Source organism: Erpetoichthys calabaricus, chromosome 8 (genome assembly GCF_900747795.2).
Source record: "Erpetoichthys calabaricus chromosome 8, fErpCal1.3, whole genome shotgun sequence".
NCBI classification, from domain to species: Eukaryota; Metazoa; Chordata; class Cladistia; order Polypteriformes; family Polypteridae; genus Erpetoichthys; species Erpetoichthys calabaricus.
Genome location: NC_041401.2, coordinates 97,846,753 through 97,872,167, shown reverse-complemented (window position 1 = coordinate 97,872,167; position 25,415 = coordinate 97,846,753). Strand labels below are relative to the sequence as shown.

At 38.0% G+C, this 25,415-nt stretch overlaps 1 protein-coding gene across 2 annotated transcripts in view; it reads right to left on the bottom strand.

The window, feature by feature from the left end:
• Positions 1–25,415, bottom strand: part of doc2b (double C2-like domains, beta) — a 462,393-nt gene that overhangs the window by 38,666 nt on the left and 398,312 nt on the right. For both annotated transcript variants that reach the window (XM_051930789.1, XM_028807125.2), the window contains one exon: positions 18,343–18,469. In XM_051930789.1, the coding sequence (XP_051786749.1) occupies positions 18,343–18,469 (127 nt within the window). The remainder of the gene's footprint in view (positions 1–18,342; positions 18,470–25,415) is intronic.

Below are 25,415 nucleotides of genomic sequence, written 5' to 3'. Positions count from 1 at the left end.
AAAGGTTCAATATTGAAGACACCTGGTGCCACACTCTAATCAGCTAATTAACTCAAAACACCTGCAAAAGCCTTTAAATGGTCTCTCAGTCTAGTTCTGTAGGCTTCACAATCATGGGGAAGACTGCTGACTTGACAGTTGTCCAAAAGACGACCATTGACACCTTGCACAAGGAGGGCAAGACACAAATGGTCATTGCTGAAGAGGCTGGCTGTTCACAGAGCTCTGTGTCCAAGCACATTAATAGAGAGGCAAAGGGAAGGACAAGATGTGGTAGAAAAAAGTGTACAAGCAATAGGGATAACCGCACCTTGGAGAGGATTGTGAAACAAAACCCATTCAAAAATGTGGGGGAGATTCACAAAGAGTGGCCTGCAGCTGGAGTCAGTGCTTCAAGAACCACCACGCACAGACGTATGCAAGACATGGGTTTCAGCTGTCGCATTCCTTGTGTTAAGCCACTCTTGAACAAGAGACAGCGTCAGAAGCGTCTCGCCTGGGCTAAAGACAAAAAGGACTGGACTGCTGCTTTCTGATGAAAGTAAATTTTACCTTTCCTTTGGAAATCAAGGTCCCAGAGTCTGGAGGAAGAGAGGAGAGGCACAGAATCCACGTTGTGTGAGGTCCAGTGTAAAATTTCCACAGTCAGTGATGGTTTGGGGTGCCATGTCATCTGCTGGTGTTGGTTCACTGTGTTTTCTGAGGTCCAAGGTCAACGCAGCCGTCTACCAGGAAGTTTTAGAGCATTTCATGCTTCCTGCTGCTGACGAACTTTATGGAGATGCAGATTTCATTTTCCAACAGGACCTGGCACCTGCACACAGTGCCAAAGCTACCAGTACCTGGTTTAAGGACCATGGTATCCCTGTTGTTGTTTGGCCAGCAAACTCGCCTGACCTTAACCCCATAGAAAATCTATGGGGTATCGTGAAGAGGAAGATGCAATACGCCAGACCCAACAATTCAGAAGAGATGAAGGCCACTATCAGAGCAACATGGACTCTCATAACACCTGAGCAGTGCCACAGACTGATCGACTCCATGCCATGCTGCATTGCTGCAGTAATCCAGGCCAAAGGAGCCCCAACTAAATATTGAGTGCTGTACATGCTCATACTTTTCATGTTCATACCTTTCAGTTGGCCAACATTTCTAAAAATCCTTTTTTTGCATTGGTCTTAATTGATATTCTAATTTTCCGAGATACTGAATTTGGGACTTTCATTAGTTGTCAGTTATAATCATCAACATTAAACGAAATAAACATTTGAAATACATCAGTCTGTGTGTAATGAATGAATCTAATATACAAGTTTCACTTTTTGAAAGGAATTACTGAAATAAATCAACTTTGTCATGATATTCTAATTTTATGACCAACACCTGTAGATCTACCAGTCAGTTGTCTCTTATTGTTCCTCGTACTAAGTGCAAAACTAAGGGGGATAGGGCTTTTGCAGCTGCTGCACTTCGTCTGTGGAATTCATTACCAATTTACATTAAGGAGTTAATTAAGAAATAGAAACACATTTCTATTCTTGCTTTCCGTGACCTTCAGTGATACTAATGGTTCCTTCCTCGCAGTCACTTGTTGTTTCAATTTACTGCTGGTTTCCATTGTGTTTTTATTGTATTTTATTCTATTTTATTTACGTTTATTGTATATTTTATTGTAAAGTACTTTTATTACAGTATTACTGATGTTGTTTTAAATGTGCTCTATAAATAAACTGACATTGACATTAGTATAAAGTTGTTTCATCAATTCACATATACAGTTAGTGCAATGTGGTGAACTGGTAGTCCCATTCAACCATGTCAAATGCTTTTTCTACATCCAAAGATAATAAGGTCTCCTGTGAGGTAGATTTTATGGGTGAATATATAACATTAAATAAACACTGAAGATTAGAAGCTAAGTGTCTGCATTTAATAAATCTGGTTTGGTCTTGTGATATTACAGAAGGAAGTACTTTCTCAGTCCTTGTAGCTAGAAATTTGGAGAGTATCTTAACATCACTATCCAGCAGTAAAATAGGTCTGTGATGCAAATTGTAATGGATCCTTATTTTTCTATGGATAGACGGTAATTAATGCTTGGATGATAAGTTTGAGGTAGAATTTTGTTGTCTCTAGCTTCTATAAATGTTGCTAATAACAGTGGAACTAACTTATTTGAAAATTTTTTTTATAAAATTCCACTGGGTAGCTATCAGGGTCTGCTGCTTTCCCAATATGGAGTGAAACTGTAGCATCTAGTAATTCTCAAAGTGTTAGAGGTTTGTCCAGTTCCTCTGCACTAAGAGTATCTAGATGTGGCATTTGTAATGCACCAAAAACTCATTAGATTGTGTCTTGTCTTCTTTAAAATGAGTTGAATATAAGGACTTATAGTACTCTCTAAACTTGTGGGTTATATTTTTACAGTCAATGATTTTATCTTCATCTGTGTTGGTAATTTCAGTTATTATTTGGTGAACTCACTGTTTTTAGATTTGTTGAGCAAAGATCTTATTAGCCTTCTCACCGTGTTCATAGTAATAAAGTTGCGATTTAAAGATGACCTGTTTCATTTCTTTTGTTGTCAAGAGGTTAAATTCTGATTGAAAAACCTGTCTTTCCCTATAAAGTGCCTCATTTGGAGACCTGGCGTACTCTTGGTCTGTTCTGGTAATTTCACTCAACTCTGTCACCTTTTTTGTTTCCAATTTATTTTTGTGGAAAAGATATGAAATAATCTGTCCTCTTAAAAAAGCCTTCAGTTTCCCAGAATATTCCTGCAGAGACCTCTGAAGATGTTTTTGTCTCTAAAAAATAATCAGTTTACTTAGAGATTCATGATGTACACATCTCATCAGCTAATGTCATAGGGTTAAGATGCCAGATACAAAATGAGAGCACAGTGATTTAAGCTGCATGATCAAAGGGGTGTGGTCAGAGATAACAATAGTGTTGCACTTGCAAGATTTGATAGTAGGCAATAAATTATTATTTATAAAGAAACAGTCAATTCTTGAGTGACTATGATGTACTGATGAGAAGAAGAAATATGCTCTTGAGTTGCATTTAAAAATCTCCAAGGGTTTGATAAATGAGATTATTTTTGCAGTATTAGATTTTATCACCACTGTAGTTCAAGACATATCCAAATCTGGATTTAAAATGCAATCGAAGTCTTCAGCCATTGTAATTTTATGAGTATTCATATTTGGAAGAGATGCATATACATTTTGGATGAATTCTCTATCATTCACATTAAGTGAGTAGATATTTATAAAAATTACTTTAGAGTTAAATAAATTACCCATCACCTTGACATATTGCTCTTCAGGATCAGGTACTACAGTAATCCCTCCTCGATCGCGGGGTTTTCGTTCCAGAACCCCCCGCGAAAGGTGAAAATCCGCGAAGTAAAAACCATATGTTCATATGGTTATTTTTATATATTTTAAGCCCTTATAAACTCTCCCGCACTCTTATAAACATTTCCCGCACAATTATACAGCATAAACCCTTTGTATTCTCTTAGATATTAGGTAAGATTCATTGAAATTATGTATGTAAACACACTGTTTATATAAAGTAAATCCTAAATATTATTTTGAAGATATCGAGCGTCTCCGATATCACATATGTTACAGCCATTACGACAGACAGGCCACCAGCAATAAATACATACAATGCCAGAAAAATTGTATACAGTAAAATGTGTGTACAGTGATACTAAACTATGTACATGTAATAAGTACTGTACGTAGAAAATTAATTATGTTACTCACCAACAATGATATGGTGACTTGTCCGATAACGATGAGTTTAATTTTACTGCACAACAAAGGAGAGCGTTACAGCTGTTTTAAAGGAGCCTCTTCAGGCGACTGTGTAGCACCGCAGTTGTTCTTCTTCCAGCAGTCTTCAATCCATATCCCTAAAGCAGATTGCATCCGGACTACCGCCTTATTACATCCACTTACAACTCGTTTTGCGCCCTGGTTAAAGGACACTGCGGCCATAGATCTTATATTCTTTTCCTCCTTTTTAAATAAAAAAGAATCATGGACTCATTGATGCCATAATGGGGTCCTGCAGCGGTGTAGCTGTTCCCTTCCTTCAACATATCCAAAACTTTTACCTTTTCAGAAATAGTTAGCATCTTCCGTTGGCGCTTGAGCACGGCCTCTGAAGCAGTAGCAGGAGCACGTTGATGCTGAATGAGCTAGACGAGACTTCCTGGTTAATGCAGCGGAATCGAATTCTGTGCTCCATCGCTGAGCCAATCAGCACACAGGAACTTAACTGCATGCTCTGATTGGGTAGCTTCTCAGCCATCCGCCAATAGCGTCTCTTGTATGAAATCAACTGGGCAAACCAACAGAGAAAGCATGTATCAGAAGTAAAAAGACCTATTGTCCGCAGAATCCCGCGAAGCAGTGAAAAATCTGCGTTATATATTTAGATATGCTTACATATAAAATCTGCGATAGAGTGAAGTCGCAAAAGTCAAACCGCAATGTAGCGAGGGATTACTGTATGTCTGATACTACAAATGAGATTGTTTTATGTATTAAGATCCCACATCTCTAGTTTTCTTAGTACACCTGGAATGAAAGATTTGGCCAATCCAATCATTTTGCAACCGAAACTGGTCCTTCCTTATTAAGCGAGTCTCCTCTATTAAAATACTGTCTTGGCATTTAAGCCTGTTAAGTGAGAAAATACTTTTTTTTCTCTTTAGTTCATGATTGAGACCTTTAACATTCCAGCTCACAAATTCCACTGTTTGGTCAGAAAGACACTACTGCTGAATTTTTGAGAATATTTTGTAATCTTATTGTTTCATATAGCTTTAACCTTGTGTATCATATAACCGCAAGGTATTATGGCTAAGGGTTCTATTATTATGTTGGTGATTACAGTTGTTAAGAAAATAAATAAGAAGTACCTTGCTCTCTTTCTGCACCCAGCCCTCCCCCAATTTGCCTCCTCAAGTGAGGCTAGACCACACTTCATGAAGTCGCAGTTTTCTGACATGCCTAAAGACAGAGCACATCAAAAAAAAAAAAAAACAAATCCCAGGCAGTGATGTAGAAAGGATTAAAAATTGAGATATCTTATGATAATACTGTCCAAATACAATACACTTTTCGGAATGGTGTTAAACAGTGACCTTAGGAAAGATAAAAAGAAAAAACAATGCTATATCTTATAATAGTACAGTCCAGATGCAATAAACATAGGGTATAATGTTAAGCAGTCCCCTTAGGAAATAAAAAAGAACTTGATGGTTATCCAAAATAAACATATATCTAATAGAATAAATTTCAATTTAGTAAGTGAAAAAAGTCTCCAAAAAGAAAATAGAATGTATAGTTACAGCAAATGTTACATTACAGATAGTTCAAGTTGCAAAAAGAATCTTCTGTGTATTACCAGAACACAGTATGACTCATTTTCAGATTTCGGGCGATGTTGGGATCAGTATGTTTAGCTCTTTTTCTGCTTCTTTAGGAGACCTAAAGATGTAGAATTGTCCGTCAGTAATCACATTCAAGTTGGCTGGAAACAAGAGGCTATATCTGACTTCGGCTTTGCATAAACACTATTTAATGCTGTAGAATGCAGCACATTTGGCAGCTGTTCAAAGGGAGAAATCTGGAAAAATACAAACGTGTTTATTTTCAAGTATAATCTCCTATTTCTGTCTAAGAATCAACAAATTTTCTTTAACCCATGGTTTGTTGAATCAGGCAATCAAGCTTCTGGGTTTTGAGGCATTCTAGCCATGCATGTGTTAAGCTGCTGAGATCTCAGTGTATAATTTAATATCCTCACCGATTATTTTAGAAAATTATTCAGTTATCAATTTCACTGGGTTTTGGCTTACACAGTTTTCAGAGAGACATTTGATTCTGATGTTGTTCCTTCTATAGCTATCGTCCAACACAGTTTATTTATCACCAAGCACTTTGCATTCGTATTCTACAGCAGTTGCCTTTCTGTCAGCGGCGTTTGTCAATTGTTCAGCTTCTTCAATACGAGTCGTAAAGGTTTGCTTAGCTGTAGAATTCCTGAAGCGTATGAAAAAACTTGTAATCCCAGCCCACCTTAAATCCCTTCGCACCTCTACCATCAGTGTCTTTTGTTTTATAAATGCATCAATCAGCACAAGCAGTAAGCTATCCCATCTCCCGCCTTGATGGAGCTCAAGCCAAGGCTCCTTATCTGCGTGTGAGGTTCCTGGAGTTGTATAGGGTAAATAATACAGTATATCATTATTTGGAATACATACATTTCTTGTTTGTTCCATGCCTACAGAGATCTGGGTAAGTGTAGGATGAAACGAAACGTGTATATGTTTATCTCCCAAAGAACCAAGTGCGGTAATCATCTCCTTCAGCATGGATACCTCATTTCCATTTTCTCCGTGCTCTGAAAGCAGAGTTATCCTGTTGGAGCTGATTCTTTTGACTCACGGGGATGTTGGTAGTAGCTGAGAGAAGGGATAAAGAGGCCAAACTTGTTTCCAATATCCCACCTGAGATCAACAAATTTTCATTGCCCGCCTCACTTGCAGTTTTGTCTTCACATTTGCTGTTGGCTGGAGCAGTTGCTACAGCATGAGGCCCTGGCTTATCCATCCCTTCTCCTGTGTCTTCTAACTCTGTATTTGGCAGGCTGTAACATGAACTTGAAACTGGCTTAGACTTTGATGTACCTTCAGCTACCTTTCCCTTCTCTTTCTGAGCCCTCGGTCTCCTGCTCATGCTTTTAATGCACTTGTTAAAATCCTCATGGGTTGAGTAAATACAGGATATCCCGGATAGATAAAAAAAATAAAAAAGCTAAATAACACCACTGCTAGTGGAGCACCATCTCAGATGTCTATCTCTCACAATGGATAAAACCACACTCATAAATATTACAAATTACAGAAAGTGGTTTTGAAAGTTAAAAAATGGTACAAGTTAACTGTGTAAGCGCATCACACCACTACAAGTCTATTCCCTCCCATTCTATACTGATAGAAAATGGGTAGGCACATGTCAAGCGGGATGGAGAGAGTAAAACAGCAAGAAAGAGCTCTATGTACTTCAACTTTGATTCTGCTTTCAAACTTATTTATTTGTTTCAAGCCAGCCATGAACTACATCTGCCCAAAACTGTAATAACAAAGAGCATGAAGAAGAACAAAGAGAAGCAATTCATCTGATGAAGAAAGTGACTGTGCAAATAACACAACAAACAATGCAACAGATGCAGATGAAAACTAATAACTAAAGAGAGATGAACATGCAGCAGGTGATGAAAACAGTGTCAGTAGCCCATTACAATTTACCAGTGGTGGCATAGCTAACTTAGCACACTCATTCAGGCTTAACACGGAAGAAAGCAACTCCACCTACCTGTGCTGGTTCTAATATCGATAATATGCTACATTTTTGGAATTTGTGTGCATTGTGCGATGGACTGGGGTTTATAGGTTTGGGATGTTTGAAGGGGGCACATTAATAAGCTTGCCCCCACCTCATTCAAAACTCTTGTTCTGGCACTGATGAAAAGGCTAAGTATGACTCATACAATGATGAGCGACATTGCAGAGTTCAGTGATGCTGGCTTGGGTTTAAGTTAATCCATTACTAAGAACATTTCTTTCTTACTTTCACTCATGCTCTTAGTGTTGCTCATCTTTTACAGTTAACAATTTGACGAGATCCACTGATTTCTGGATCTTATTTACTGTGTAAAGGAAGTCGAGATGACAAACAGTGGTAAAACCTATTGTAGTATATATAGGATAGAAAGTAAATCCTTAACCAACTGGAATGCCAAAATATGGGAAGAATAATTGGGATATTAAGTGAGAGAATGAGTTTCCCAACCTGCTAGGGCCAGTAGCTCTATGATACTAAGTTAATTCCTGGACCTCAGTGGTGTTTGGGAAAGGTAGTTTCTGTAGTTTCTCAGCTTAAAAATAACTTGAAAGTACTTCAAAGATAGATTAGGTTGGCACTAAAACTAAGTCTGAATGGTGGGTTATAAGGGTTCTCTTATCCTGAATCAGGAGAGCTTGGAGGCGAGAGTGGACTTGGGGCAAGAGGCCTAGAAGAGAGAAAGTTGAAAAGCATCGACAAAGGAACAGGGAAGAATAGTATGTAGGACAGAAGTCTTAACACATGTGCCATTGTTTTATCAGGCCGACAAGGTGCATAGGTCTATGTATTTATCCTAGGGTATCTCCCTATCCTCATCTTCCTGTGTGTACCTCTAGTCTGTCATTAACATCCTTTAGTTAAACAAACACAGGTCTATCCTAGTAGTTGTTTTGGGTTAAGAGATCGGTCATGAGTGCAACAGTACAGACTTTAGAACAAATATGTATATTGTCACACGTGTGTCTAGAAATCGCCTTTCTGGCTCTGGTGAGGTAAACAGATCCAACTTTGGACGAGAAGTTGCGCTGACGCTAACTGTATCATCTATTTCCTCAATAGCATCTAAGGGCCACTGAAGGAAGACATGTAACTCTGCCCCATGCCACTGGAAAGACTCCCTCCTCCCATTCCGGTGCTGACAGGGAACCAGAGGTGAAACCTTGACTGCCAAAAGATGAGGATGGAATCTCTGAATCCTAATTCATGCAAACCACAGAAGAAATTAGGCTAACCAGAGACAATATTTTTGTTTTGTTTTGCAATGGATGTATTTCAGTTAATAAATGGTGTGAGCTGGCTGGCATTCCATCTTTAGCTAGCCTTTCAACAGTTTGTTCCCAGTCATGTTACAATATTTAATAATAATAATAATAGTACATTTTATTTATATAGCACCTTTCCCATTCTCAAGGCTGTTATATATATTAGAAAACAGAGTAAGCAATAGTAAAACATGGAAACTGCAATGTGTACAACTGTGCACTGTTTAGTAGCAGTTTTAAATAAGAGGGAATTGGGAGAAGTCGCAAAGACAAAATAATAAAACAAAAGGTCAAAACCATGAAGATGTGAAATACACAAACAAAACTCAGAATGTGCGTCAAATATCAAAGCTGAGAGACAGTGTAGAATTTTGTAGTCAAAAAGGGCAATTATAATCTGAGGCACATCGAGCAGACATTAAGTGGAGTCAAAGAATAGAATAATTTGTAACTGGAATATACTAATAAAAATGTCCACAAAAGGTTTTTTGAGAGGAATCTGAAATCTCAGATGATTGGGGAATGCACATTCTGACCTTTATATAGTCATACTGATGAAATAATGTGTTGCACACTCCCAATTGTCTTGCCTGGTAACTGCATAGCAATCATTAACAAAAATGGTGGTGCTAATAGGAAAATAATATGGTGCCACAGAAGAAAGTACAGTAATTCATTTTTAACATTATTATAAAGACTTTGAAATAAAAGAAGATAATAACAATGGAGTCCTTGGTCTTCCAAACTCTAGAAATGATGTTCAGAAAAATGTAAAAGAATAAGGAACAAGCAAAAAAATAAATAAATTAGCCAGCCAGATCATGACATATTGACGGATATTCTAACAATCTCACTTTCGGTTCTACCTCCTCTGTTCAACTCAGTAAGAGTCAGTGCTATAAAATCTTCTATGCATTTTAACTGGAGAAATAATTTCTTTCACCAACTTGGTTTACTGAGGTTTATTTTTTTTTCTTGTATCACAGAGTGAGGAATTGTATGGCATGTCACTGTAAGAAAAGCAGTGTTCTTAATCAAATTTATAAGATGGATCTTAATGAGGAGTGTGCTGACATCTTTTAAACCTACAAAGAGTTGTCAACTGAGTCTGGTGTGAAGCTGTTTTCTCCTGGATCGCCTTGAAAACAAATGGCACTGTCACACGCGTGCGCACTCGTCTGTTCACACACCATTGACTGCGCCTCCAGTCTTGCAAGTCTCCAGCTATCTGCAACTATCAATTGCACTCAGGACTGACATGAAGCCGGTGACAATCACACATCCACCACACATTACACGCCGGATACATATGCCAATGCAAAGCTCCAACAGCTACTCTCCAAACGACACTGCCCATTTCCAGTGAGCCAGTAAATAAGAACTATGGATTTTGAAAAGAGCAAGGAAAAAAAAAGAAGCTCCAAAAAGCCAGATAAGGGTGACAAGTAAGTTATCATTAGTGTGCATCAACACAACCTTGATATGCAGCTTTGTCTTTCCTGAATTACTGGAGACTTTAAGTAAAATCCCTGCACACCATCTTCAAGGTTTAAGCAAAATGCAATTCCGGTCCCCTGGCAATGCTGACAGGTTTGGATGTTGTCCATTATTCTGCTGCTCAGTAAATTAAAATCCCATTAAAAGGAGAGTCATTAGCATATGCTGTACACTGACTGTGATGGAGCTGCCAAGATGACAGGCACCCACATCACTGCTGCTTCACAGGGGAAATACCTTCACAATTTTATGGTGCATCTCCTGCTTTGATGAACTTGTTCAACCAGCTAAGATGAACAAAATTTTGTTTAGCTAAAACAGAATCCCACTGTGTGAAACTGATTCTGAGTAAGCTACAAAGGGTTAGGAGTGAAACTGTTAAAAGAAAGTGACGTAAGCAGACATATTATAAGCAAAGAGATAATTTTTCTGCATGAATAATTAAATTTGTAAAGGCAGATCAACATGACAGCCAAAATATACTAATGGCAGTTGGTTATATTTGTTAACAGTTATGGTGGCTCCATGGTTAGTGCTTCAGCTTCCAAGCCCCAGGAGACTCATGGAACACACACTACATATTTTCCCAATGCCTGCACACATTTTGGGTGGAGATACTAATGTGTGTTCCCCTTTCCAGACATAAACATTTAAGGTTAGTTCATAGTTTTTTTTCTTTTTTAATTTAATTTTATTTATCAAAACCCAAAACATTACAATGACATGCTACACATTCAAACCAAGAACAATAAATTAACAGATAAATGATTTACTCGTAAGTCGCAGAGAGTTATATGGGCTGATTCTAGGTGAATTTGTGCTCCATTTCCAATAATTTTATGTTTATTCTTTGTTTTGGTTTTATATTATAGTTTTTGATTGATATCAGATAATGGGTATGGTCATCATAATTTTATTGGGAAGTCGGTATTGCTACATCCATGAGTGTGATATGGCACATTTACAGTCAACTTTTTTGAATAAAAGTCACATGACTGGATAGAAATACTTTGTTTGAGTAAAACAGATGTTGGGGCTTGTCCTACTTTTCTTTAACAAATTTATTTATATTTTTATTTTTTTACTTCTGCCTTTTGTTACACTTTAGAAGAACTAAACAAAACCTTTCCGTTTGGTATAAATTAAATGAAAGACCACTTTTGTTTTGATTCCTGGAGCAAGTCATTTTTGTTTGTGGCTTTGTTTGCTTCAAATGAAGGCCATCTATTCTTATTTTATTAGTAAAGTGACTGAAACCCTGGACTGAGTAGAGATTCTGGAACACAAGTTTAGGGCTTTGGATATGTTTTTTTTTTTTGGTTACTGTCCAGCTGAAAATCTTGTCAAGTGGTAACCTTTTTCTTCTGTCTCCTCTGTAGTGGGTGAAGTTTGTTTTGTGTGTAGTTTCTTTCCTTTTAGAGTATTTATGTTCCAGTCTTCTTCTCTCTTTGGCACCACTTCCATTAGTTAGTAGCGGTGGTTCAGTTTTCATGAGCTGCTGTAGCTAAGTGGTCTTCTGTGTCATGTTTTGTCCCCTGGCTGGGTTTCAAATTCATGTTTTATGTCTCTTTTGCTCATTTTGCTATTCTTTTAATTATGTTGATTGAGTACATCACTCTTTATTTTTGGTTTTATGTATGTATATTGGTTGCATTTGCTATGTTCCAGGTGTTTTATGGGAGGTCCCTCAAGAGGCAGAGCCACCTGCCAATCACCGCCAGGAACTGCCCTCCACCCTATAAAACTGGAGGGTATTCCACAGTTCCCAGTAGTTCATTGTGAATAAACTTCAGAGTGATAAGTTATTTTGTTTTGCTTGTGCTTAATGATTTACTGAAATTTTTGACCAATTGCTCTGTTTTTCAGCTATTCTTGGGATTTAATATTGGGACTCTGATTTTGAATTTGCCTTTAACATGCATTATGTATCTTTTGTGCTCTTCAGAGCTTCTCAGTGTAACAGGGAATTTTTCTTGTAAAGAATAAATATTTTTATACACAGAAAGTCTTGTTTTATCCTTGATGCTGGCTAGGTTTGATGGTTTCCCCTCTAGTGGGCATTTTTGGGACTACATGCTTTGGAACTCTTTAGTGTCCGAGACTCACAGATCACGACAGGCTTTAAATACCAGAACTCAATAGAACTTAGAGCCAGAAACATGTTGCAGTGTTGTGTTATAAACAGGGGGTTCCCCTGGCTTGTATTTATTTCCTGTTTTCTATTTATTTCTGTTAATTTTGTATTATTATTTTTCATGTGATTTCTGTTACATCTTTCTAGGATTTAGTTTATTTGATGCATTTATAAAATTGCAGCTATTCCTTATGTTTTGTTGATAGAACCCCCAGAGGCTGGGCCATCTTTAAGCTGCAATCAGAGAGAAGGATTGAGCAGTTGTACATTGAGTTTGAGTTTGGAGTTGTACAGTAACTATTGCTATTTCATTGGATTTTCTGGATTTCTATGGGTTTTGCCTTTGTTTTAGGACTTGGTTACTGTGGATTACCTTTTAAGGCAAATCATTTTTTGCTTTATTTCAACTCTTTTTAGCACTTTTACTCTGTTTTTGATTTATTTCAATAAATATTTTCTTTTATAAGGATTCATTGTGGAATGTGTCTCTCTGCAAGCCAGGGCTATACAGTTTCTCTCTCCCTCGTGAGACATCTCAAAGTTATATATTTCAGACTTGCTCTATATTTTTAACTTTTTAAGCCAGCTCCTCTGTGTAGGCCAAAGCCAGCAGGTAATATCAGAGGACTGGTTAATTAAAGGAAAGCCTCTTTGGAGCAAATCAGTAAAGTCCTGGCCTGTTTCACGGGTGTTTTGGAGGCCTCACATGCCCTTGTCCCCATGTTTGAAACTGCACATTATAATATGCAGTTGTTGACTTAAAGTGTGTAAGACAAAACAAGTAGGAATTACAGGGGTTTACTGTTTATGTGGGTTCACTCTCATCACTGTTCCATATCATATACTGAGCTGTAAAAATCCAACAAGACTGCCTCAATGAATGTGAAGCATACCTTTATGAATAACACAAAACACTGAACAGACATCTGTGCTAGCCCCAAAATTAAACAAGCCTCTCCTTCATTTGAACATTCAAAAATACTTGCTTTCCTTGCTGCCACTGTGGTCCTTCATTGCTTGTGAGTATTGTCTGCATTGTAATTTAGGACAAGCAATCAATGACTTTTAATTCTCACAGACACAAGAGCCCACCCATAAACTGGTGACTCACTATGAGATGTCATAGCCAGTTGCAGAGTGCTGCTGGGGCTGGTCATGAGTGAGTTGCTGGGGGTGTCACATTACACCACTGGCAGCAACGGGTGTTTGTTGTGACTGTCTACAACTCGCTATGACTTTCTCAAGATTATGTAAATGAAGGCTGTTCAAATTGTAAGAAAAGTCATGTAATGTGACAGCAGCTTTAGTAACTTGCTAGGTGGTGTTTTGTTCTGTGCCTCTTCCTTTGTTATTTTGTTGTTTGCACATTTATCCAGCTTTCCTAAATTGGTGGCTGTTTTCTTTTGCAGCCTGCAGCCCCATGCAGCATTATTCACAAATAACAATTATGACACTTGCTGCTTTTTTTGGAATACAATTTTGTCTATTGTTAGGTATTCTGTCATTTAGAAAATAACAACAAGAACCTATCAGGCATAAGAGAAAAATTATTGATTTGGTTACTTTTTGTTTGCCTGTGACCTACTCTAGTATAGAAATCATGTATTTTTGAATTATTGAGGGTTTTTTATTTGTGCAGAATCCAATTCCGAAGTTTGTTTTTCATTTTCATTTGAAAATAAAAAGACATTTTTCATTGCAATTTTGATTTTTGTTATTTAGGCAATGCCCTTGGTACTAAAGCTAAAGCACAAGAGGTATTGTTTAGCCTTTGCCAAGCCTCACATTAGCAAAGGAGAGGACTCCAGGGAATCTATTCTCTGGTCTGATGAGACCAAAATCAATCTTATTGGATCTATAGGGACAGAAGTACAGTGAGAAGTGGTTCCCACAGTGAGGCACGGCTGTGGTAGAGTTCTTATATGGGAATGTATGAGTGCTGAAGGTGTAGGGGAACTGTCTAATTTTCTTTGCTTTTTGAAATAGTTTGATATACACTCATATAATGTAAATTATTTACTATCTCCAAAGCCTATTTGTATAAAATGCAAATTAAATTAATTTGGAAATTTTTCTCTCACAAATTTCCCTACATCACTAAGAAATAAGCTCAGTGTTCAGAACTCCCTAAAGACCAGTCATTGGAACTCTGAGGACGTTTGTGAGTGGGCAAACATTTTGAAATAAGGAGACTCCCTGCTGCTTCCGAATGCCTTCGGCATTAACCTTATGAACAATTAAAGGAACACTGAGGTGCAGCCATGCATAAAGCATCTGACAACATCCTCCATACAGTGTACAGAAACAAAGGACAGCTTTTAGTACATGGCAGTAATGAACAGTTACTCTTGTTCACGCACTGGACCACTACATGCAATCCAGCCATTATGTCTTGAAATTAAATGAAATTCACAGTACACTGCTTTCAGGCAAGTACCTCAAGGCATTGAAGTGACCTAATCTGGGACAATTTTGTTTGTGCTCCTCTGTTTGGTCTCTTTTCCTCAGGTTCAAAAACTTTAATGAATAAAATGTTGGAGGGAAGGTGCTTCACAGTCCAGTGTCTCTTTATTATCACGCCTATTATTATCACTGATTGTGGCACACAAAACGAAAGAACTGACCCGCATGTTGGTGGCCATCCCCCTTGGAGACCTTTGCAAAATGCAATTACCTCTTCAACACACACAAGCAGTGAACATCTGAGCAACTCAATTAGTTTGCTTTTAAATGTCTGCTGGCTTCGGCAGGCTTTGATTGCTGCACAGCTTGTATTCCACAAGCATAGATGAGAGAGAGCGAGCGAGAAAGAACGTAACACACATATATATAAAGAGTGAGCAAAATAAAGAGAGCTACACTCACCTGCAATTGACTTAGACCCCTGTGTCGGGGATACGGTGAGACAAAGGCAGACAAGGGCCACGTGGCACTGATTGCACATGAATTAAGAAACTCTTCATTGATTATAAAGCCACCAAGGCATCCAAAGAGAAGAGAGAGAATCTATTAACTTTCTTTGTGTATCTCAAATCTAATCAGGGAGAAATTGCCACTCACAAGCCTCATGCAAGATGCCTGGTGATTACAAGGCCTACATTTGCAGACATTAATGTGTATTCACATGCTTACCTTGCAATAAATGAGTATAATAGCACAATAATGAGGCAGACAGGCATTATGTGATAGGCAGAATAGAACCTCAGCCTACAAAACTGTGTCAGACAATTGAATCCATGAATCTTGACTACCAATGCCCTCTTTCTCCAAGTACTACTAGGGCAAGTATACTGCGTAGAATAAAGAGGGTGTCTCACAGATAGGGATTATCCCCAAACAGCTTCCATTTTTATAACACAACCGACCCCTGAGTAGGTCCTTGGAAAAGTCATCTTAGATACTGGGAGCTTTGGAATCATCAGATGGAAAGATTCTTTTGTCAGACTGGATGGCCCTTCACAGACTCTACTGTAGAATGCCCAGAAGGATTGGGCAGCTAGTTGGCTGAGGTCTCCAGGATTCTGATTATGCCTGTGTTTGTCTTTAACTTTCTCTCTTACAACTGATTATGGACCCCCCCCCCCCCCAAGGGTTTCTTTTCTCCGAGAATAATGTTCTCTGAAGTTTTTGTATTCCTCTCCTCTGTTGTCATGTCAACTGGCCATAGTTCAATGATTAATATACAGATATTGTTGACTTCCATTTATGTTAATCAGTTTTTATTTTGTTTTCTATGTGTTTTAACAAATCTGCGTCTTTATGTGTACAAATTCTGCAATTAGTAATTTGTAAAATTTACAGTTGCATTTTACCTAAGAAGCTGTCACAGAGCTCTACCCAAAAGTAAATAGAATTTTAAATTGTGTTTGCTGGTCAGTACCACTGATACGTCTTATCTCAGCTTACCAAATCACCATAGCATCTCACAGCAATGTTCTACCCCATTAGGCTGATGTTACATTACATGACTTTGAGTTGGAGTGCATGTTACATTTGACAAATACAATTCTGGATTTCTTTACCCTGAGGATGTCAGATTGCATTACTAGGAATTGAAGGAAATGATGGATTTCATGACTCCCTAAAGACTTTCTAGCACAGTCTCAAATTTTATATAATGCTGCAAATGTAATGTAAGCTGGACACATTTAGGTATCCAAAAAACTTTTTTCTTTCTTTTCTCTGACATGGAACATCAAAGTCAAAATGTGAAATAAATATTTTTGCTGTCCCATTTTTCTCATCTTCTCAGTTAATTTTTTATACAGATTGTCACACACGCACGAATAGGGGGCAGCCAACAGAACCAACAGAGCGCGAATGGACATAATGCCTTTCTCTCTTCTTCAGCAGAAAAATGAAGGATTAAAGAACGCAGATTTTGGAGGTCCACCAGGGTAATTGCCATTCTGGCTCTTGTAGATGACTTCCTCTGCTTACTTCATTTCCTGCCATGTATCCATAAAAATCCTGTGGAACCTTGTTTGTTTGTCAAATGTCAATTTATTGCATTTTTGACCGTGGTATCAGTTTGAACAGATTACTTGGACCGTCCCACATTATATGGGGAATTCCCCCGACCCTTTATCTGTGCTGTCTCTTTATTCCGTTACAAGATGTAATTGGCTCTTCTGTTTGACTGTACTTCGTGTTCATTGGTTGTCAACTCTCACACACAGTAGAGCCCACTACAACAACTTCCCTGTTTTATGCTATTGTATATTCTTACAGTGCACTTATTGAATCATTGAGGATGTCACACTCCACTACTGTCCACAACTCCCGATGATTATGAAGGCTTTGACTGAAAATCATGGCGAAAAGTCATGTAAAGTGACGTGGACTTTACTCTGGGTCTTCTCATACTCATGATGAGTCCTGTTCATCCTACAAATTCTTTAGGTCTCAGCAGCGCTTAATGTGTTTCAGAGTTCAGCTCCTGACCCTATGATTTCAAATTTGTTTTATAATTTTTAAATAAACAAGTTTTATTACACAGACATTATTTAAACTTTAAACACGTATATATGTTTATGTTTTCTCCTATCGATTGGCTAATTTGAAAAAGACAAAAAGTGCAGTAAAAATGCAGAAAGCCACACAAAAAGGAATAAACTGTGAGGCCAGTGTAGTTAAATAAAACAAACACACACCTGCTTCTAGTGCAGTGGGAATGGATGCTGACATGGAGGTTAAGAGGCAACGGGGGACAAAGTTGCATCAAATGAGGCTGAGTAGAACGTAACCTTCAACATGTGTTTGCTGCACATAATGTGGATAATTTAAAATGGTAAGATATCCAAGTGAAAAACAACAGTACTTTATGTGTGCAGATATGTGTGTAAATAACATGGATTTCATGTATTTACTAGACATAATTCAACATTATCTGCACTGCACTCCAGTCCCCAAACTGCTGTTGTCAGTGCATTCCCTTTCCTCATCCAGACAGCCACTATGAGCTGCAGTACCCAGTGATTTACAAATTAAGCCCTGGGCCTCACTACAACTCCTGCTTATCAAGCTCTCTATACCAGGCCTCTGCTATTTTAAACAAGTTAGCGTGGCATCTTGAGCAGAGTAGTTGCCGAGCATACTGACATGAAAAACTATGCCCTCAAATGATTTTGATCCCTTCACCGGTCACTGTGTTACTTTAAAAATGTAACAGAATAACAGCCTCACAGTCTTAACCATAAATGTTAGATTACCACTCCATATTAGTGAGTAGTAATTGGTGACTTTCAAAAAAATTTTTGAAAGGAGTTAGGCAAATAGGGAATTATGTTTTTATATTCAAACTGTTTAAGGCCATTGTTGGAAGTGTGCCCTGTAAATTGCCTTAATAATGCCTCTACTTCTCAAATATCTTCTTCTTGGAGGAAAAATCAAATAGCCAGAACATATGAAAAAAGAATAAAAAAAACAAAATTAACAGCTACGTTTCAGAGACATTAGTGTCAGAGTTCAAATGTTATCACCATAATATATACTAAAATGATAAACAATTTCTCACCGGCAATTGCTTCTCCAGGCAGATGTTGAAATTTTTGGTCTGGTTGGGTTTTAGCTTCTTCAGGGGAATCCGGGTCTCTCCTATGAATTCATTGTGACGGAACTTGTCCTCATCACAAACAGAGATCCTGTGAGAAAATGATAAAAAAAAGATGCTTTATGCAAGTAGAGTTAATCTGGGTCACAACACCATGGCCTAAAACATGGCTCCTTGTCTCTCATTTTGGCCCTATTCTTTACCTTCTCCAGCTTGATTCTAAACTTTTTAGTCTCTTCCTATCATTTCTGTCCCCTTTCTTTTTTGCTCCTATATTTTTGCTCATGTATATTCATTTTATGATTAAAAGCTGACTTTAAGACGGTTAGGATGCCATTTGATTGTTTTGTTTTTAGTTGCAAGATAAACAGTAACACTCAAATTCTCCAAACCAATAGCTGTATCGAAACACGATTATTTTTTTTTTCACAAAATGAAAAAGTAAGAAGCAGTGAAGCAATTACTTCCAGCAAGAGCAGACACTGTGCTTTTAATAACTTTTCAGAATTAACATTTATAGTCTCAGAGGAGCAAAACACAGCTGACAATTAAAATGTCATTTAAAGAGATTCCAACAATGTTCAAGTCCAATGGAACAGAAGGAGAGTGTCTGCAAATGTGACAGTGGTACACACTGAGAGATTATCATTATCAGCCATGGGGTGCATTGGCCACTTGCATGCTGTCTCAAAGGAACCATTTTTTGTTTCAGATTTTGTAGCTTTATCTCCTCCTGAAAAGAACCAGATTGCTTGTCAGTTCATTATAATCCTACAATAACAATAATTTAATAATAATAAAAATAATAAAACATTTTCTTTAAAAGCAACTTTCAAGATACCCAAGGACGCTGTATAAGGGATTAAGATAAAACACAGCAAAATAAAGATAATAGACTAAGGACAAAAGTAAGAGATAAAAAACACACACACACATGTTGAAATATTTACAAACATACAAATACAAATAAAATGTGTACATAATGTGTTTAATAGCAAAAGGAAGCTTATCTAAAAGATACATTTTTAGCTGTATCTTAAAAGAGATAAAAGAAATAGATGCTCACAAGCTAAAAGGCGTACATTGCACAGTTTTGGACCAGCAACACTAAATGATCCGTCACCAGTTGTGTGAACCTTGTAGGAAGGGACAGAAGGAAGGTAGGACTCAGGGAAATGCAAAGAACATGTTGGCATAATGCATAATAATAATACTACAGTACTAATAATAATATTCTCAAAACTGTTTAATCCAATCCAAGGTTGCTGGAGGAATACCAGAGCCAATCTCAGCAACACTGGACACAAGATCGAAACAACCTGGGACTGTGCGCCAGTCCATCACAAAGCACTTGATTGCATACACCCACATTTACACTTATAATTGGGCCAATTTAGAGTTGGCAATTAATTTACCATGGTAGTCTTTTGGGATATGGAAAGAAACACAGAATTGTGCCTGCTTTTTCTTCTTCATCTTCTCCCACGTCTATGTGGGGTCGATGTGCTTGATCAACCATCTCCAAACAGCTTGGTCCTGCACCTCCTCCCCAGACAGACCCTCTTCCTTCAGATCTTCTTTAACTTTATCCATCCATCTCCACTTTGGCCTCTCTTGCTTTTTCGTTCTCTTCCATTTCCACACTGACAACATATTCATTGTCTCATCTAATTACTTGTCCATACCACTTCAACCTACTTTCCTGTACTTCCTTACATATCTTTCCCACTTTTCTTGTACCTTTTTTATTCTGTCCTTTTTGGTAACTCCACACATCCATCTTAACATTCTCATTTCTGATACATCTACCTTCTTCTCTTGTGCTCCATTTACTGGCCATATCTCAAGCTCCATACATCAATGCCGGTCTTACAACTATCTTAAAAACCTTACCTCTAACCTTGGCTGTAATTCTTCAATCACACAATACTCTGGATGCCTTCTTCCAATTGTTTCATCCACACTGCACTCTATGGGTTATCTCTGCATCTACTGTAGTTTTCCATCTCAGGCTACCACTGATCCTGGATATTTAAATGTATCCACTCATTTCAACAGCTCTCCCTGCAGGCTAACTTCTGAATCCTGATCATCATTAAACCTCATACATTCTGTCTTCTTCTATTTATCTTCATTCCTCTGTCTTCCAAAGCTCTTCTCCATTTTTTCAACTTCTTCTCCAGTTCCTCTTTTCTGGTGCTGTACAACACAATGTCATCAGCAAAAAGCATTCACCAGGAGGACTGGTCTTTTATCCCATGACTCAGCATTTCCATAACCAGAACAAAGAGGTACGGACTCTTCCCTGAGTCTATTATCTACAACCCTTTCCCAAATTTTCATTGTGTGTGTGACATCAGCGTTATGCTCATTTAAGATCACACCTTGCTCATCTTTCATCTGCTTTATCTGACTACAATTCTTACCAGCCATTGTTCTAGTCTTTGCTATTCTAAAATCATTCACTCTCCCTCTTTTGTCTCCAATTTTTCAAATACCTCCTCCAAAGCCTGTGCCTTGGCTCTTGCCACATCCCTCTTTACCTCCTTGTTTGTCTTCCTATATACGAGGGATGTTCAAAAAGTTTCTGCACTTTTATATTTTCATTGGAAACGGTGGAGGCGGGAAGAGTAGTAATTGGTCGTGTCTGAGAGTGTCATGTGACTGGGAAAATTGCATTGCAATGGAAGGTGAATATGTAGAAAAGTGATGTCATTTGGTTTTGAAATTCTTAATAAATAGAGTTAAAAAAGTGTGGAAATTTTTTGAACATCCCTCGTATTTCTCTATTTTCCTTCTTTCCTAATTGGTACCATTTATACTTTGCCTCTTACTTACATCCTGCATCTCTCTGTTCCACCACCATGTCTTTATGTCTCCAGGTTGGCTCCTTCTTGTCATCCTACTCAATACCTCTTCACTTGCTCTTACTGTAAAACATCTTTGCTATTCTTCTCCCACCTTTCCTCCACACTCTCAAATGACTGTGCTTCATTTAAAACTTTCTCCCTAAATCTGTCCTTAAGTTCTTCCTTTTCTAATCTTCACTACTTTATCCTTGGTGCTGCTTGGTCTGTTTTTATTCTTCTGATGATTCTGATCTTCCAGTCCATCACCACCACTTTATTCTGCACTGGAACACTTTCCACATTTATGAAATTACAATTCTTTATGTCTTTCAAATGAGATCTTCTACACTTGGCTTTCCCTTCACCAACTACTATAAGTCACAAACTAATTTACTTTCTTTAAAAAAAATCAGATTCTATGACAAAATCTACTATCCTCTCCCATTCCCATTTCTCTCCCTGACTCCCCACCCTCCATGTACTGTAACCTCTCTATCATCTCTACTCTTTCTCACATGCCCATTTAGATTACTACCAACAACCACATTTTCTCCCTCTTGTACTGCTCTAAGCTCTTCATCCATTTGTGCCCAGAGAACATCCTTCTTCTCATCCTCACAGCCCAATAAAGCAACTTAACTGCAGTCTCACCAAGAAATACAGAGTACCAGGAAGAAAAGTCATGCAGATGCAGGAAAAATGTGCAAACGCAAGAAGGATGACAGCTGGCCACAGGACTCAAACCCAGCGTAACTAATATCCATTAAGCAGCAGCTATTACACAGCCGATAATAATAATACATTTATATAATAATATTTAATGGATTTGAGAATTTTATAATGATAATAGTAATAATATTAATAACAGTAATGATAATAATAATAATTCAGCTCCCCAGTTGTGGCTAACTTATTGCATATATGCTGTATATGTGAACAAAGCTACCTCCACATTCTGTCTCAACCTTATTTGATGCAGTGTTTGAAAATTGTTATTTCCAACATGGTTCACGTGTAGCAAATATGGGTGGTGAATATATAATCAGCAAAAAGTGGGGTTACATTTTTCTGTATAAGTTTATATGACAGGAGCCCCAAAAAGTGAAGGGTCCAAGGCAGGATCAGATAGAATGTACTGTACTGTACTGTCTGAGTTGATGAGGTGGAAGATCAGGGTCTCCATTTTTCTTGTATTCACTTTGAGAGATTCAGGCTGCTTGCTGTTGTGATTTGCCTTCTTAGAAGCCAACCACCTTCCTCATTTCATACCACCACTGTTTATAACCCATTTAGGGTTCAATGTGGTGAATGTTGGGTTATCTAGCTAGGCTGGGACCACAATGAACAACAGCACATGATGTCTGAATACGTTAAGAGTGAGTGACAGCAACAGGCATACACGCTGGACTGTTTTTATTGAGCTCCATGATCAAAACGTTTACCATTCATTGCAATCACAAAAAAAAAATTCTTTGCCTTCTCAGGAAAAACAGATATTAAAAGGGAAATTAAACAAGATCAGTATGAACCCATAATTTAAAATGCCCATACAACATGACCCAGCCTGGCTGATAGTTATAGAAATTTAAATTTTAATGTGAAAGCATGAAATAGTTTTTTTTTCATTTAAATGGCAAAACTAATAACCAACAAGAGGAATATATCAACATTTCAAGTGATAAGAATCACAAACTTCTATATTTTCTCCTAACAAAATGGGAATGTGAGCATATTTTGCACATAAAAGTCTTGGTTTGTCACAAGGAATAAAATTACTCTGTGTAATGTCACATAATTTTAATTTGCATAATACAGAGCAATCGAACTGTGGGGAAAAGGAGATTAAAATAACACCGTGTTCTTGATTGAAGTTTGCTTTCGCCAGTTGATTGCTGTGAACCTGTCTGCGTGGGTCAGCTTAGCCATTTTGGTACAAATGGAGTGCATGTGTTTCATTATGTACCTCAGCACATTTTGCTTTGAAAGCTAAAACTTGCAGCTTGTAAACAAATAAAAAGGAGCACAAATAAAAAATAAGGAGAAAGAACCCTTAATCATGGAACTCAATGGTAGGAAAAGGGGGAGCCAATTAGAGTGGAGAGACTTCTAGAAGGAGGGTCTGCAAAGTCAGTTCTAGAGGACTGCAGTTACCACAGATATTTGCTCCAACTCAATTGCCTAATTGGAAACGAATCCTTACCAATAATAGATCTGATTTAATATTATGGCTTGTTAGTGTTATATGTAGCCATGTCAGGTTATTCCCATTCTGGATATATTTTTCCTTTCCAAGGATATTATCCAAATGATTTGTGGGCTAAAGCAGATTAGTAATTCTCAGTGCTTCACTTTTTATTTCTTATGTTACCCTTCCAAATATTTTATTAAAGCAGATAGTTCAAGTTTAACACATACAGGTGTAAATGGAGACAAGTTAGATGAGGAACTGCTGGTTTCTTTGACATTTGTATCTTTTTGCTAGTGAAGAACAAATAAAAACCCTGACTGCTACTTTTAAAAACTAAAACAAGCAATTTAGGATGAGGAATCTTAATAAGTGAGAGAACTAAAATGAAACCTAAAAATTTTGCTTGAGCAATAAGAGCTTCAATGGCAATAATTGTCTTCTGATTAGGAAATTGGATTGGAACAAAAAACTGAACTACTAACAACTTTGTTCTAGATTGAAAAGAAATTGAGAGATAAAGGTAAACAATGAAGGTATAAGGAAAGCCCATTAAAAAGAAAATAAACCTTTGAATAGGAGTATGGAAAGGTAGGAGTGAGGTTTAGAAGAGAGGCAGCAAAAGAAATGTCAATTCCAGTTGTGCTGACTGGAGGTCTTATCTTATGCACAAGCAATTAAAGAGTTAATGAGTGCAGCAAGTTTTCTGTCTAGTTTGTACTAAACCAAAGTTGTGTTTACAGCAGGTTCTTCATGATCCTTCATGATTCATGGAAACATAATGGCAGAATTTATAAATGAATGGAATCTCCTTGTGAAAAGGTATCAATGAGATTGAATCCTAACAGGAAGAAGCTCTGATAAGTGAGAGCTGGTGATGCTAGGGGCTATGTATGCTCTTCAGAAACTTCACTGAGAGGACTGTGAGATGCTGCTTAATTAAGGAAACCAATACTCTTATTAATGAGGCCTGTTTGGAAACACAAAGCAAGTTTTGTCAAGTACTGTATAAAGAGTAACACTGACATTATAAAGATAGAATATAAGCACATTGGTTTATGTATATGTGAGCATCACCCCAAGGTACTTTACTGGCACAACTCATTAACTATTTTTAGTGAAGGCACAATTAATCTTTACGCAGTGTGAAAGATCAGCCCGGCAACACACAGACACGGACTCCAGATGTTCCAAAAACATGCACTATTTATTTAAAATACTGCACACACAATACCGTGCACAAACCACAAGGCTCAGTCCTTTGTGCTTCTGTTCAGCCGCCTCCACTCCTCTCTCACAAACTCCATCTTCTCCCTCCCGACTCCGGCTCCTCGAATGGAGTGAGGCAGCCCCTTTTATCCTGCCCCGGATCTGCTCCAGGTGCTCCGTGATGGTCTACTGGCAGCACTTCCTAGTGTGACGGAAGTGCTGCCCTTGCACCCGGAAGCACTCCGGATGTACATTGTTCCTGCTTCGGCAGCACTTCCTGGTGTGGCGGAAGTGCTGTTGTCTTTGGCTCAGGAACCATGCAGGCGCTCCCTGGTGGTGACCGCAAACCCCCACAGGGCTGAGCTTCCCAGCTCCATAGTCCTGATGGAATCCAGGGGGGGCTGCCTTTTTTCATCTAGAGGGAGGTATTGCCCCTCTCCCGGTCCTTCCAGGTTCGAGGTGTCCCAGTGAGGCAAGATCCCTGGCCATCTGCCACAACAATTAGTGAAAATGTGGCTTGTAAGCATTTGTTTTTTTGTTTCTCCTCTGTTCACTCAACCATTGCAGGCAGTTTAGAAAAAAATGATACAATCAAAAATATTTTATGCATATTTGCCTAGCTGGAGACTAAAGTGTCATTAATTGTTTTGGCATCTTATTTCAAGGGTTAACCAAACTCTTTAGGTTTTTAATTAATACATCTTATCACACTCTTTAGCAAAATTTTTTGATCAACACCTGGAAGGCAAAGAAAGAGACCGTGCCCTCGAGTCATTTCCGTTACACTGTGTCCC